Source organism: Acinonyx jubatus, chromosome A2 (assembly GCF_027475565.1).
Source record: "Acinonyx jubatus isolate Ajub_Pintada_27869175 chromosome A2, VMU_Ajub_asm_v1.0, whole genome shotgun sequence".
Lineage (NCBI taxonomy): Eukaryota > Metazoa > Chordata > Mammalia > Carnivora > Felidae > Acinonyx > Acinonyx jubatus.
The window spans coordinates 37,105,330-37,122,069 of record NC_069383.1 but is presented as its reverse complement, the minus strand read 5'-3'; the positions used below and the strand labels follow the sequence as shown (position 1 = coordinate 37,122,069).

The following is a 16,740-nucleotide window of genomic DNA, read 5'->3' as shown; positions in this document are numbered from 1 at the left end:
TAAGAAAAGTATTTCTTTTGGAGAAGTACTAAATAGGAGGTTATTTATTAAGAAAGTGATCCTTCTAAAGATAAGAAGGAGGTGATGATTAAAGTTGTAGCACTAAAAACATGATTTATTCTTTAACCCACCCAACTACACACATACACACACACCCAAACACACACACTTCTCTTCCTTGGCTTTAGCCAAGTGCTACTCTTCTCCATTCCCCAATTTTGTTAATGCTGTTGTATTCACATTAAAAATAAATGCAGTTGAGTTCTTATTTCAGTGATGCAAGATAATAAAAAATTTACTCTGTAGACTTAAGGTACAAAATGTGTATTGTGTCACTTGGGTAGAAATGATCTGAATTTCCCTAAAGATACCCTATTTTAACCCTTCTACTTGCTTTCACGCTTCTCTTAGAGTATCATTACTCTATTATAAACTTCCAATGAAAAATCCTCTTAATCAGCATCCTATTGATGGTTATTCTTCTCAATTCTTATGTTCACTGGAGCTTCCTTTTCATTCCTGTTATATGTGAGCATTCCCTAAAGTTCCATAATTAAGGTTTTCCTCTCTTCTCTTTTTACTCTACCATCTTTCTCCAGACTGATTCTGGTGATATTCTGTATACCCAAATGGCACTGTGTCATTCCACCAATCAAAAAAATCCCAATTGCAGATTAGACTTCTACATCTATTTCCTGATTTCTGAACTCCTTTCTTACCTTTAGATTCACATTTTCAACAATATGCAAGATAATAATAATCAACACGTGCTTGCTGAATTCATTAATTTAATGGAATACTTATTGGGGGCCTAATGTGTGTTTGACACTATGCTAGGAGCTGAGTTATCCACAAAGCAGTGTGGATGTTATTTTCAGAGTTTACAGTGTGGTCTAAGAGGAAAGAAACCATGAACAGAATCAGGGAAATACAATGTGTTAGAGCAGGGGTTTCAAAGTTTTAGTCTCAGAACCCCTTTGCACTCTTAAAATTACTGAAGACCCCAAAGAATCATTGTTAATGTGTGTTATAATTATTGATATTAACCATATTAGAAACTATAGCTGACAATTTTAAAAATTATTCATAAAAATAGCAACAATAAAATCATTTATACTTATTTTTAAAAAAACAACCAATTTCCTAAAAAAATTTAGTGAGAAGTGTTTTCCTTTCCTTTTTTTTACAAGTTTCTAATGTTTGGCTGGAAAGAAAATAGCTGGATCATCATCATGACATCATGGTTTTATTTTAGTATGCAGCAAAAGCACTTTTTGTTTACTTCTCATCACATGGTATGTTAAACAGACGATTTGCGATGACTGCTCAGAAGTTGTTTCATAAGATTTATAACTTTTACTGCTTCATCAATGACAATCTTTTTTTTTTTCTTAAAGTTTATTTATTTTTGGGAGAGAGGGCGCAAGCAGGGGAGGGGCACAGAGAATCCCAAGCAGGCTCTGTATTTTTCAGAACAGAGCCTGATGTGGGGCTCAATCTCAGGAACCATGAGATCAGGACTTGAGCTGAAGTAAAGAGTCTGACTCTTAACTGACTGAGCCACCCAGGTGCACCCACCCCTCCATGACAGTCTTAAGTGAAAGTGGCCTTTTTTGAAATTGTGAGTGCACAGTAAAGAATACAATGACTATTAATATAGTTTGGTGCCAATGTTTTGATTTGTGCTAAGGTGTCAGCAGTTTTATCCACCATTGCTTTTGGACTGTCAGTACAAATGACCACAGGAAAAAAAGCAAGTATATTAATGTGGAAATACTTTGAATTCACAGCTCTTCCCAAAAAGCCTCAGAGACTCCTAGAGATCCATGGACCATACTTTCAGACCTGCTCTATTAGAGGACTACGTGGCTTTGTTGACGATATCAAGTCAGTCTAGGAGTAAAGGAAGTTCTTCCTGAGAAAGCTGGATGTTTAAGATTGTAAGGGGTGCCTGGGTGGCTCAGATGGTTAAGCATCCAACTTTGGCTCAGGTCACATTTCGTGGTTTTTGAGATTGAGCACCATGTCAATCTCTGTGCTCACAGCTCAGAGCCTGGAGCCTGCTTTGGATTCTGTGTGTGTGTCCCTCTCTCAGCCCCTCCCCCCTTGTGCTCTGTATCTGTCTCTCAAAAAAAAAAAAAAAAAAAAAATAAATAAATGTTAAAAAAATTTAAGAAAAAATACTATAAGAATAAACAGTAAATTATTCAGGTGATAGGCATGAATGAAAGGTTGTGAGACAATTTCTAGGTGGAAGGAATAACAACAGGGCAGGAGCTGGAACTCTACATGAATAAAAGGGAGATTGCTATTATTTAGTTGTAGAGTTAAAAAGAAAAAGTACTGAGAAATGAGGGAGATAAAAGTCAATCAAGAAGGATTTTTTATGTCACAATAGCAGTTTGAACTTTATCTCAAGGGAAAAGGGAAATCACTGAAAAATTTTAAGTAAGAGAGTTGGTATTATCAGATATGTGTCTTCAACACAATTCTCATGTTGTACTGTGGAGAATGGATTGGAATAAAACTGCAAGTAGGAGACTACTGCAATAACCCTGCTAAGAGATGACGGTAGAGATAAGAGGGCGACATAATACTGAGAGCTTAGATACTGAGAGTATCTAAGATACTTAGAACTGAGAGTAAGACTTGGTGACTAACCACATGTGGGAAGTCAGAGAAGGGAAGGAGTCAAGAACACATCTTAAAGTTTCTGGCTTGGGCATACAGATACGTTTAATGAAACAGTGGGCACTGGAAGAGGAACAGATTTTGGTGGTTCAGAGAGCAGGAAAGGGGAGAAAACTAGCTCAGTCATGGTATCTCACAGGCACAAACACAGAGATGTCTAGTATGTAACTAGATATATGATGTTCAGGTAAGAGATCTGAAGTGGAGATACAGATTTGGAATCATCGGCATACATATGTTAACCAAAGCTATGGGAGTAAATTAAGCTTTCATGGCAGGATATGCTAAGTGTGGAGAGCCCCAGGACCAGCACTTAAGAGACAGGCAGAGAAAGGGAATGTATTGCTTGCTAAGAGAAAGGCACAAGTAAATGCACTGGTAAGACGACATGTTCTTACAGCACATGAATTAAGATGAAAACTAAGTTTATTTATTTTGAAAGAGACAGAGAGAGAAAGAGAATCGTAAGTAGGCTCCATGCTGTCAGCCCAGAGCCTGATGCAGAGCTCAAACTCACAAACTGTGAGGTCATGACCTTAGTCGAAATCAAGAGTTGGACACCACCTCCTGAGCAACCCAGGCACCCCATGAAGACTTCATTTTTGAAAGATAACATTGCAGTGATAAGGAGAAGTTATATGGAAGAAGTTAATTGTCAATAACCACCAAATTACCATTAAGACTCATAAGTACATAATGACAGCACATGCCTGACACTCCCATAAAATGAGTAACATTCATTGATATTTGTTTCAGGAAGGGTTTTAGGTAATTCATTAGAAAATACTAATTTGCTAGTTAAAAAATGAAAACTCCATTTCCTAAATTATCTTTCTTAAATTTCACATGTAAATCTCATTAGCTTTATATATTTTTATTAGATCACATTAGATTCAATTCCAGTTACTAAAATAATAACTTGTTTTAGATAGATGCTAATGTTTAATAGCTGAAAACACACAGTATACAGAACTACATTAAGAATCTTATAAACTAAGGTTAACAGAAATGCTATATGTTTGAATATATGCTATATGTGAATGCTATATGTTTGAATGCTATATGTTTTAGTAAGGAAGGAAGCACATTTACTTTAAGAATCTCTCCAGACAGAATTTATTTTGATAGAAAACATTTTGTAGTCATCATTTTCTTTTACATACAGTCAGGTTATAGAATTCTAGATCATGGTATTCTCATGATGATTTGTCAACTGAACTATTATCCAAATAATGTTTTGAATTGATATAATCCTCACTACTTTCATTCTCAACATCTAGTACTTTGGATCATTATCTGAAAGCTCAGAGCTTTGGGGATTTTATACATAGCTCTTCCCACTTTTTTTTCAAATAGCTATAAGTTTATAGAGTATTATTTTTATAAAGAAAAGGAGACCCAGGATTGTTAGATGTTTTCTCAATCCATGATAGATGAAGTACAGAAAGTATAATGGCAGCATGTGTGCCATGTTTCTGCTATGTCAAATACTAGAATGTCATGGAGTGAATGTTATTTTCCTGATTTAATATGACTTTCTTTTATTTTGTAAATTTCCTTTCCCTGGTGTTTTATTTTATGTATCTGTTAGAAATGCATATTAACAATGGGATGTCATTTTATTCCATCACATTAACAGAGAATTAAAAAAATAAAAATACTCCATGCTCATAAGTCTTGGCAACACAGACACTCATACTGCCAGAAGTAATGGATTTAGTATTATTTTTCTGGAAAGTCATTCAGTAATATGTACAACCACCTTGAGTCACTTGTACTCTTAACCCAGCAATTCATTCCCGGGAATTCATCCCCAAAGCATAACAATTTAAGCACAAAAAGATGCTTAATTCTGAGATAAAATGTAAGAAAGAAAACCTAAATGTTCAACAAAAGAATAATGTATATAAAACAAGATTCTTTATACCATATTAGCCTTCAAAAAAGGGCATTTGAGTTCTTACAAAGTCTACATTATTGAGCCCTCTCGGTTTCTTTCCTTTGAGCAATAAAGTAGTACTGAAGAAAAACCATCTCAAAACGACTTCACACAATGTAACTTCACATAAAACCAAGCTACATTATGGGGGGGGGGGCAAAAAATTTAGTACAGCTTTCGTAATTATACACCGAAATACAGTTTTACAATTTTAATTGGTAGATGTTTTCTTATAAAGATCATATTAAAAAGCAACATCATCAACTAGAGGAGTTCTCCAGTTTCCTTCTCACCTTAGGTTTGTTTCCATTACAAGCCAACTAAAGCATAACTTAGCCCCCAAATACAGATAATAATACGGTCAATATTTAATCATGTTTTATACAGTCAGTCAGGAACACGTCAGTTTCACTTCAGAACGGATAATGGGAAATTTGGTTCAACATCTTAAACTACATTCTGCCAGCCTCACAGCATGAATTAGGAAGTGTTCCTTCTGATTCTACCTTCTGGAACAGACAGCAGAGAAGTGGTATCAGTTTTTTCCTTAAATGTTTGGTAGATTTCACCAGTGAAACTAACTGGGCCTTGTGCTCTGTGTTTTGGAAGGCTGTTCATTATTGATTCAACTTCTTTAATACATATACAGACTTATTCCGATTATCTATTTCCCCTTGTGTGAGTTTTGGTAGACTGTGTCTTTCAAGGAATTGGTCCATTTTATCTAAATTATCAAATCTGTGGGCACAGGTTATTCATAATATTCATAATATTATCCTTTTACTGTCCATGAGATCAGTAGTGATGGCTGCTCTTTTATTTCTGATATTAGTAATTTGTGTTTCTCCTTCTTGTTTTTCTTGGTTAGCTTGGTCTGAGGTTTATCAATTTTATTAATGTTCAAAGAAACCAGCTTTCAGTTTCACTGATTTTCTCAACCACTTTCCTATTCTCAATTTCACTGACTTCTGCTGTAATTTTCTTTACCTCTGCTTACTCTGGATCTATTTTGTTCTTGTTTTGCTAGTTTCCTGAGGTAGAAACTTAGAGAACTGATTTTAATCTTTTTAAAAAAAATATATGTACTCAATATTATAAATTTCCCTCCAAGCCCCGCTTTCACCACATGCCATGAATTTGCTAGGATGCATTTTCATTTTCATTTGGTATACAATATTTTGAAATTTTCTAATTTCTAATTAGAAATGTGTTATTTATCAATGTTTTGGTATTTTCTGGCTCTCTTTCTGCTACTACAGTCTGAGAAAATACTTTCCATGATGGTCTACCTTTTAAAATTTGTTAAGGTGTTTTATGGCCCAGAATATGGTCTATTTGATGAATGTTCTCAAAAAATATAAATACTTTTAAAAGGCAGCAAAGTAAGTACTTATTTTGTATCAATTACAAGTATATATGTACAAGATAAAAGACAGTTGGGACATAGCTACCTTAGGAGGAATGGGTGTTAACTGGGACTTGGGATAAAATTTCCAGCAATCACATTATATCCAGATTAAAAAAGTATCACATCTCAAATTTGAGATATAGAGGACTTAAAACGGGGCTCTAGCAGTAACAAACATTTGGTTTTCATGAAATATAAGTACAAAAAAACAGGTATTTTTGCTACATTAGTCCTTGTTATCTGCACCTAGAAATCACAATGATCTGAATACATATTTTGAGATGAGACTGAGAAAAAGAACCCTTGCTATCTAAACTTGCTTTCCAAAGTCAGAAGCCAAATAGATTTGGATGGTAAAGGATGTGTATCTTTCCATATAGTAATAACTATAAATAAATAAACATTTGACTTTTGAATATTTCATCTACCTGTCTGAGAGAAAGAAAGAAAAAGAGAGAGGAGAGGAAAGGAGATGAGACGAGACTATGATTCATTCTGGGAAAACAGAGTATTATTTTGTATTCAGAATCATTTTATATTTGCACATATACAGTGGCAGATTTTTGTGTGAAACATAATGCAGAATGAGTGTTTTAATAGCATGGGAAGAGCAGTTTGCAAAATTCTTTATACTACATGGTCTCTATTGTGTAAAAAACAATGTCTATGAAAAAGACTGGAAAGAAATGTGCCTAAATGTAACTGGGATTGAGCAATAATTCTTCTACATCTGTAACATTCATTACATGCAAATTTACATGTGATCTTATTTCATTTGTAGTTAAGAGAAATATTAAATAGGGACTTTAATATAATAAGTACTTTAATAGAGTTATTTATAAAGAAGGTTTAATATTAGTACCGAAGAGTATCAATTCTGGGAAGTTCAAGTTAAATTCAGGAAGGGGAGATGCTTCAAATATAGCCTAATATAATAGAGCAATAGTTTATCAGAAAGAGGATACACTGTACTTGCAACCAGAAATTGAGACCAAGCATGTACCACGAGGGGAATTTAAACAGTTCCATATGACTAGAATAAAGGCTGCAAAAATGGTAAGAGAAGCAGGAAGAGTAATGTCTACATACACATATTGGGGCCAGATGGTATATAACAGAGTTCAGTTTTTAGAATAAAGAAAGTCTAAGCCTAGCCATGCTAGTTAACTCATTTCAATGTTTAATTTCAATACTAAGTAAATCCTGACCTATAACAATCATATTTGGATACTTTCTTTAAAATACTTAAAACCAAACTAATTTCTCTCCATTAAAATTAAACCAGAGACAGGAATTTCTGGACTTTGCCAGGGTAGAGCTGGCAAATCTACTCCTCAAGAAACAACTATAAAACTGGACACAATCATCAAAAACAACCGTTTTGGGACTCAAACAAAGGCAAACAAGTTGGAGAATGTTTATTCGTGAGAACCAACTGATCCTAGGTTAAGAACAATGAGGATTTGTGGTGCTCTTTCCTGAAACCACTCTTCTCACCCTCACCCCTTGCTCAGCTGGTGTGGAAGTTCTTCAAGAATAGGGCTGGCTGTGAAAAAGAGCAGCTTCACAGCTGAAAGGAGCTAACTTTATTGGAACAAAGGGTAAAAAACCCACACAGAGCACCGTCAGTAAAAGTAGAAAACAAACAGAAAGTCAGCAGGTATGCTAGCCTCAGGTTGCAGTTTTGGTTGGGCTGAGCTGCAGACTGGAGAACTTGTCAGAAATTTAACCCAAAAAATCCTGGAAATGAGAAAGGCATAGAGGTGCTAGGTAAGGTCTCCACATAGTCTTGACTGACCTGGAGGCTAAGTGAACATGCACAGGAGACCCAAGAGGGTCTGATGGAAAATAAATGGTGAGGCACACTTGAAAACTGCCTAAGTGTTAAAAGCACTCCCCAATCAACACACATCCACTGGGAGAGGGTGGAGGAGGCCTAACTGGCTTGAGGCACTGGAGTATAACCTGTGCTATCAATGATCACTAAGCTAAGCAGACAGACTCTAGGAAACCAGCCTAAAAAATAAAAATAACAATACTAGGCAAACTGCAAGGAAAGCAGATCCCACAGATTCAGCCCAGGCAAACTAGTAAAAAACTACCACCACCACTACCGCCGCCCCCTCCTTGAGGGAAAATCCAAACCAAGAGTTTCCACAATATGTTATCAAAAATATATTGGGTGGTTTTTAACAAAAAATTACTAGATATACAAAGAAAAACCGGAAAGTGTGGTCCATGCTCAAGAAAAACAGCATTAAATAAAAAATGACTGAGTGAGCTCAAATGCTGGAGCAAAGTCTTCAAATTGGCTATTATAAAAATGTTCCACGAATTAAAAGAAAACATGTTAAAAGAGTTAAAGGAAAATATGCTGACAGTGACTCAACAAATAAGGAAATCTCAACAGTAAAATAGAGACTATAAAAAAGAACCATATAGTGGGGCGGCTGGGTAGCTCAGTCAGTAAAGCATCCAACTCTTAATCTCAGGATCATGAGGTCAAGCCCCACACTGGGCATGGAGCCTACTTATTTAAAAAAAAAAAAAAAAGAACCATACAGAAATTCTAGGATTGATATGTTCTATATGTACCTGTCTTTGATAGCGGTATAACTATATATTTTTTTTACAATGTCATCATTTTAAAAATATTCAAGAATGTTCATAACACCTGAGTTGCAGGATGTTTAGTAAGTCACTAAGCTTTGTAAGCTTTATAGTAATCCTTGAAAAGAAGATGCTTCATCCTTTCCTACTGAACTAATCAAAAGTATGTTAAATTTTAAATAAAACTGCTTATAGTATTTTCAACATTATGTAAAATCAAAGTAACCAGCGGTAATGCTATGTTTGATATCTACTACATATTTAAATGGTTAAGAGGTTGATTTAATTTTATTTTCATGGTTAGCTTTCAGTGTCTATCAAAAATGTTTCTAGAATTATTCAAGTTCAGTATTTTCAAGAAATTAATAAAGTATTACTTGATACTACAAATCTGTTCTGGTACTAAGGTGTATAAATAATTTTAATACTACTAATAATTAATTGGATTATAATACTTGTGTGTGTGTATATTATGTATACATATATATATATTTAATCATAAAAAAGAATGAAATTCTGCCATTTGTTATAACATGGATGGACCTTGAGGCCATTTGGCTAAGTGAAATAAGTCAGGGACAGAAAGACAAATACTGTATGATCTGATTTATATATGGAATCTAAGAAAACCAAACCCATAGAAACAGAGATGTGACTGGTAGTCAGAAATGGCAGTAGGGGGTGGGGTAGAGAAATTGAGTTAAAGATACAAACTTCCAGTTATAAGAAGTTAAGGGGATGTAAGGTACAACATGATGATTATAGTTAACAACACTGTACTATATATTTCAAAGGTGCCAAGAGAATGAATCTTAAAAGTTCTCATCATAGTCAGAGAAAGACAAAAATCATATGACTTCACTCATATGAGGACTTTAAGAGATAAAACAGATGAACATAAAGGAAGGGAAACAAAAATAATATAAACACAGGGAGGGGAACAAAACAGAAGAGACTCATAAATATGGAGAACAAACTGAGGGTTATGGGAGGGATTGTGGGAAGGGGGATGGGCTAAATGGGTGAGGGGCACTAAGGAATCTACTCCTGAAATCATTGTTGCACTATATGCTAACTAATTTGGATGTAAATTTAAAAAAATAAAAAATAAAACAAGTAAACAAAAAGAATTTAAAAAGTTCTCATCACAAGAAAAAAAATTGTAACTGTGAGGTGATGGATGTTAACCAAACTTGTAATCATTTCAAAATATTTACACATATCAAATCATGTTGTATACCTTAAACTTACACAATGTTATAGCTCAATTAAACTGGAAACATATTCATGTATTTATTAAATAAAATTTGTACCTATGCACACATAAACTACTGGTAGGCAAATTTTCACATCAACAATAGAATAATGGCAATTGGTTCCATTAATAATCTTCCATTATTCCTTGTGATTTTTCAGTTAAGAGACAGCCACTTTAAATTAAACATAGTTTAAAATGGATTTTGCTGTTTTGATTCTTTTATTACCATAAGAATAATTATTACAACATTTAAGAAACAATTCTTTCTTATGTTTCCTGAACACAATCTGCTATAGAACCATTAGTTTTCCTGATATCCCTTAAAATTTTATGCTAGTTTTCTACCTACTAATATTATAAATCTGCATTTTTCAGCCTAATCTATTATCAGGGGAGCAAGCAAACAGCCCACTACTTTTTGTAAATCATTACACTATTTTACATTATTAATAGAGCTATCCAGGATGACGTTAGTAATTGAAATAGAAAAACTGTACTTACTCAGTTATAAATTCAGGGTTTGTAAAGCTGAGGTTGGTTAAATGACCTTCAAGTTTAGAAGACTCATGTGTACTTAAGGCTGGAGTGGTCTTAGTGGCGAGTACAGCTCTTTTTTCATCCTTTTCAAGTGCTTTTCTCTTTCCACCATTTTGGAAATATTCTCTGCATACACTACAAAGCAAAATGAAGTTATATTTTAAAATACTAGGCAGGAATATAAAATAAAATGGAAAAACATTAGCCTTTATTATTCAAAACGGGAAACTTTCAATTACAAATTCTTACTGTGAAAACGTCACACAGAGGTAAGTTTGAGTACCTGTAGCACTGCACATACAATAAAGCATAATCACAGATTATATTTAACAAGTAAAAAGTATGTTTTCAAGGGTACAGATGTGCCTATATGTTTTGCTGAACTGCATTCTTTTATTTATTTTTTTTTTAATTTTTTTTTTTCAACATTTATTTATTTTTGGGACAGAGAGAGACAGAGCATGAACGGGGGAGGGGCAGACAGAGAGGGAGACACAGAATCGGAAACAGGCTCCAGGCTCCGAGCCATCAGCCCAGAGCCCGACGCGGGGCTCGAACTCCCGGACCGCGAGATCGTGACCTGGCTGAAGTCGGACGCTTAACCGACTGCGCCACCCAGGCGCCCCGCTGAACTGCATTCTTAACTATAACTTACGTTTCTCTAGAAAATCTTAGGTAACTCTGCTATTCAGTGACAGCATACAAAAAGACCAGTCGTTACAGTTAATTCTGAGCCAGGTCTGCTGGTAGCAGACAGATACCCCAATAGTTGTTTCTTAGATCCCTGTTGGTTTATGAAAACTAAGTGAGGATGTCAACATATTAAGAAGTATTGATATTCTTATTTGCTCTGAGGGAAGGGAATACAAATCTAGTTCAGGTAAAAATGGTACTGTATCATATAGGTAAACATTTACAGAACAGAAGTTTGAACATTAAGGTGGTTTTTGTAACACCTGGAAATTATTCTTATCCATCAAGAGACCGTTCCTGTTTGTCTGAATTCTTACAGTAGTAAAATGCAGATTTTTTGAAGATGTTTCATTTTAAGCTCATATAGTTTAGAACAGATCAGGTTGCCATCCAGCACCAGAAACTGATGACTGACATAATCTTATAAACAATTTTCTTCAAACCGAATACAATTTTAGAGTAGTAGGACACCATGCCTGGGTATATAACAGGAAAAACTAACATAAACCATAGAATCAACTCAAGTATTTATTAGCTATTAAAGCCAGGAATCTTAAGGTAAAGAAAGGCTAACAAGACCTAGTTCAGGCCCTTGAGCTTACAATGTGATAGCTTACATGTGAAAATAAATGATACAATAATTACCAAGCTACTTGAAGGAGGAGGGAATCTAAACAAATTTTCTTTTTAGATTCTTACAAAACATTATTAGTACATATAGCTCATACTTTGAACAAAGCTAAACTATTTTTCTCCATAGACTCTGCTTGGTGAATTTCCAGAAACATATGGCAAGAGAAGAATTGAAGAATTAACTTAAAACTGATTTCTGCGGGGTGCCTGGGTGGCTCAGTTGGTTAAGCGGCTGACTTCAGCTCAGGTCATGATCTCACGGTCCGTGAGTTCGAGCCCCACGTCGGGCTCTATGCTGACAATTCAGAGCCTGGAGCCTGTTTCAGATTCTATGTCTCCCTCTCTCTGACCCTCCCCCATTCATGCTCTGTCTCTGTCTCAAAAATAAATAAACGTTAAAAAAAAAATTTTTTTTAAACTGATTTCTGCAAGTAGAACTATGATCTAAGGGAACAATGCCCATCTCTCCTCATATTTACAGTATGCTATTAGTTCAACTTCACTTTTTCTTAGTAATTACTATTAAGACTTCTTAAAAAAAAAGATTTCTTTAATTTTCCTATGTAGATTTAGTTTTAATTCTTACATATAGGAGTTGAAACCCATTCTTCATAAATCAATTATTTATTAAGTATTAAGAATACAGAGCCCCCATGTGCCAGGCACATCTGTGATGAGAAAACAAATTGGAGAAGGGATTGCTGCTCTCAAGGAGCTCAGATTAGTGAATAAGACAACAACTATACAATAATAAAGAAAATACAACTGATAAAGATAATATACAGCTGATAACCCAATCAATCTAGAGTCAGTAATATATGCTGACTTTAGAAATATAAGTAGGAATAATCAAGGAAGAATGCTAGGTGGGAGGTGAGTGCTTTTCTGGCAGAGTAGCATGAGCAAAGGCACAGTAGATAAACACAGCAAGGATCCTGCAGAGATGGACATCCATTCAAGATATGTGAAACGTAAGGTGCCGAGAAGAAAACAGATGGATGGACTCACAGGTAAAAAGATCCTGAGGCCAACACAAATATAGTGGGGAAAGGTGGCTAGGTGACACTGGAGTGATAAGCAAGCCTCAGATCCCACAAGACTCCAAGGCCAATGTAAAGATGTGGTATTTAGAAATCTAATCTAATGACAGTAGTTTAGTGATTTCCTGGGGCTGGGGCTAATTACAAAAGTGTACAAAAAGTAAATGCCACCAAAAAGGAGAGCCTTGAAAAGATATTGCTTCTGGGGGAGAAAGGAGGCACTTTGAAAAAAATGGAGGTATCTCTGGAGGTTTGGTGATAAAAGGAAAAAATTAAGCAATTAAGGATAATGAGCCTACTAAGATGTTATAAACTATATATTAAAAAATGTTAAGTCAGACCAAAAGAGGACAATATATATTAAAGGCACTTTACTTTTGTATTTGTGGCAAACAAGGTTCTTCAGAATTAAAGAATCAAGTAAGCCACCCAAACCCCTACAGACACTCCAACAGAATAGATAAACCCATAAAATAAATGCTCAATGAATACAGAAACCAAACAAGGTTCTAATAGAAGGGAAGAGAAAAACAATTAAAACCAGTGGATGAAAATTATCAAAAACATAGACTCAAAAACAGCTATAAAAGAGAAAAAAACTGTAACATTTTGGTATTAATTATATATAATAAAGCAACTGCAGATATGAAAGAACATTTCAAATTTGAAATTAAAAAGCTGAGAACAAAAAGGAATGAATTATGGAGAGATATTCCATGAAAATAGATAGGAAGATGCAATATTGCCACAATGTCAGTTCTTCCCAAACTGATCTATAGAGTCTGTACAATCCCAATGAAAATCAAGCCAAATTATTTGGTGGAGACCAACAAACTAATTCTAAAGTTTATATGGAGAGGCAAAAGACCCAAATAGCCAACACATTTCTGAAGAAGAACAAAATTGGAGGACTGACCACTATTGGACTTACTTTATATAGTGGATCAGAACAGGGTGGTGCTGATGACAGAAGAGACAACTAGACACATGGAACAAAACATCCCAGTAGACCCACACAGATATACTCAAATGATTTTTCAATAAAAGAGCAAAGGCAATATAATGGAGTAAAGATGGTCTTTTCACCAAATGGTGCTGGAACGACAACTACATACCAGAAAAATGAACCTAAACAGACATCACACCTTTCACAACACTTAAAATGGACTATAGACATAAATGTAAAACACGAAACTATAAAACTCTTGAAGAGTCTTATAAACTTCCTAGGAGAAAATCTAGGTGACCTTGGGCTTGGCAGTGACTCTTTGGATGCAACACCAAAGTCAAGATCCATCAAAGAAAGAATTGAGAAGCTGGACTTAATTACAATAAAAAAATGCTCTGCAAAAGAGAATGGGAGAGAATGAGAAGAGAGTGAGAAGACAGACATGGACTGGGAGAAATATTTGCAAAAGACTTATCTGATGAAGGAACTGTTATCTGAAATATACAAAGAATTCTGAAAACTTAATGGAAAACAAACAACCCAGTTTAAAAATGGGCAAAAGAAATGGATAACTCACCAAAGAAGATATACAGACAGCAAATAAGCTTATGGAATATGCTCCAGGTCATGTATCATTAGGGAAATGCAAATTAAAATAGCAACACGACACTACTACACACTAATAACATCAACACTACCAACTGCTGGTGAGCATGTGGAGCAACAAGAACTCTTCATTCATTGTTGGTGGGAATACAAAATGATAAAATCACTTTGGAGACAATTTGGCCGTTTCCTACAAAATTAACTCTACTTTTACCATACAATCCAGCAATCACACTCCTTGGTATTTGCGCGCGCGCGCGCACACACACACACACACACACACACACACACAAATAAAAACTCACTTCAACACAAAAGCCTGCACATGGATGCTTACAGCAGTTTTAGTCATAACTGCCAAAATTTGGAAGCAATAAGTTGTCCTGCAGCAGGTGAATAAAGAAAGAAATTGTGGTACATCCAGACAATAGATTCTTACTCAGTGCTAAAAAGAAATGAGCTACCAAGCCATGAAAAGACATGGAGGAAACTTAAATGCCTATTAAGTGAAAGCTGTCAATATAAAAAGATTATATACTATGATTCCAACTCTATGACGTTCTAGAAAAGGCAAAACTATGGAAAGAGTAAAAGAGTCTGTGACTGGGGAAGAAGGGATGTGCAAGCAAAGCAGAGGATTTTTAGGGCAAGGAAGCCATCTGTATGATACTATAATGGTGAATATTTGTCATTATATATTTGTCAAAACCCACAGAATATACACCACCAAAAACAAATCCTAATGTAAGCTATGGACTTTAAATGATAATGATGTGTCAAAGAAATTCATCAATTACAATATAATGTACCATTCTGGGTGGATGTTGACAGGGAGGATACTGGGCATGTGTGTGGGCAGGGTGTTTATGGGAACTGTACTTTCTGCTCAATATTACTATGAACGTAAAACTGCACCAAAAAAATAAATCTACTTGAAAGGGAAAAAAACCCAGGTCAGAACAGTTATCACGTGTCTCCTGATGTAATACACTGAGAAGGACACAATATCACCTAAGTAATATTCTTGCTAATATGCTTCATTTAAATCTAATCAGAGGGGTGCCTGGGTGGCTCAGTCTTTTGAGCGACCGACTTCGGCTCAGGTCATGATCTCACGGTTTGTGAGTTTGAGCCTCGCGTCGGGCTCTGTGCTGACAGTTCAGAGCCTGGAGCCTGCTTCTGATTCTGTCTTCCTCTCTCTCTGTCCCTCCCCCACTCATGCTCTGTCTCTCTCTGTCTCAGAAATAAATAAAAAACATTAAAAAAAATCTAATCAGAAAAAAACCATACAAATCCAAATTGAGAGTCTATAAACCTTTATAAGATGTCTGTGTCATAAAAGAAAAAAAAAAGGAGAGAGAGAGAGAGATTCACAGGAGTCAAATCATATTTGTTTTTCTCTGACCAACTTGTTTCACTTAACTACAGAGAACAAACTGTGGGTAGCTGGAGGGGAGGTGAGCAGGGTAATGGGCTAAATGGGTTATAGGCATTAAGGAGGGCAGTTGTGATGAGCACTGTGTGTTACATGTAAGTGATGAATCAGTAAATTCTACTACTGAAACTAACATTACACTCTATGTTAACTAACTAGAATTTAAATAAAAACTTCAACTAAAGAGAAAGCTAGAGAATTTACCTCAACTAAGTGCAATGATAAACCTTGAAATATTTAGGAATGAAAGTCTTGTGATTTCTGCAACTGACTACCAAATGGTTCAGTAGAGAGGGAAAGGGGAGAGAAGGGGTGCGGGGGGGGGGGAGAAAATGGAAAGAAGATACAAAATAAGACTAAAATAGAGAAACATTTTTTTTCAGAAGCTGAAGGAAAGAAAGTGTGAGTCAACGATTTTTATCCAGCCAAGCTGCACATTTTGTAACAAAACTACAGAAAAACAGCTTTTTGTATGTAAGAACTTAGGGAACATCATAGTTGCAAGCTGGTTTTAAAGGATTTACTAGAAGATGAAGTTCATCCATGAGATGGCTGAGAAATGTTGATGAAGAGGCTAGTTAGTAATGAATGAAAAGCATTAAATGAATAAAAAAAGGAAAACTTTATAATGCTGAAGACCACAATTTCCATAGATATAACAGTTATGAATATTTATGTGACATTTATCATAGCAGCCATCTTCACTAAGCAGAAACTCCATGGGATTCATGGAGAAACAGACACAACTAACAATAGAGAACTTTAATACATGACTCAATCAAGTGAATGGATATTAGGTAAGGTTAGAGAAACCAAAAAGAGTATAATGAGGTTTATCTTATTTACATAACAAACTCTGCTCTCTAAAGAGTATAAATTCTTTTCAAGTGCACATGGAATATTCACAAAACTACCATATACATATACTATGTCATGAAGAA

The 16,740-nt window shown here is 35.1% G+C and overlaps 1 protein-coding gene across 1 annotated transcript in view; it reads right to left on the bottom strand.

The window, feature by feature from the left end:
• Positions 1–16,740, bottom strand: part of BMT2 (base methyltransferase of 25S rRNA 2 homolog) — an 85,351-nt gene that overhangs the window by 43,628 nt on the left and 24,983 nt on the right. The window contains exon 3 of the mRNA XM_027075307.2: positions 10,408–10,578. Within this exon, the coding sequence (XP_026931108.1) occupies positions 10,408–10,578 (171 nt within the window). The remainder of the gene's footprint in view (positions 1–10,407; positions 10,579–16,740) is intronic.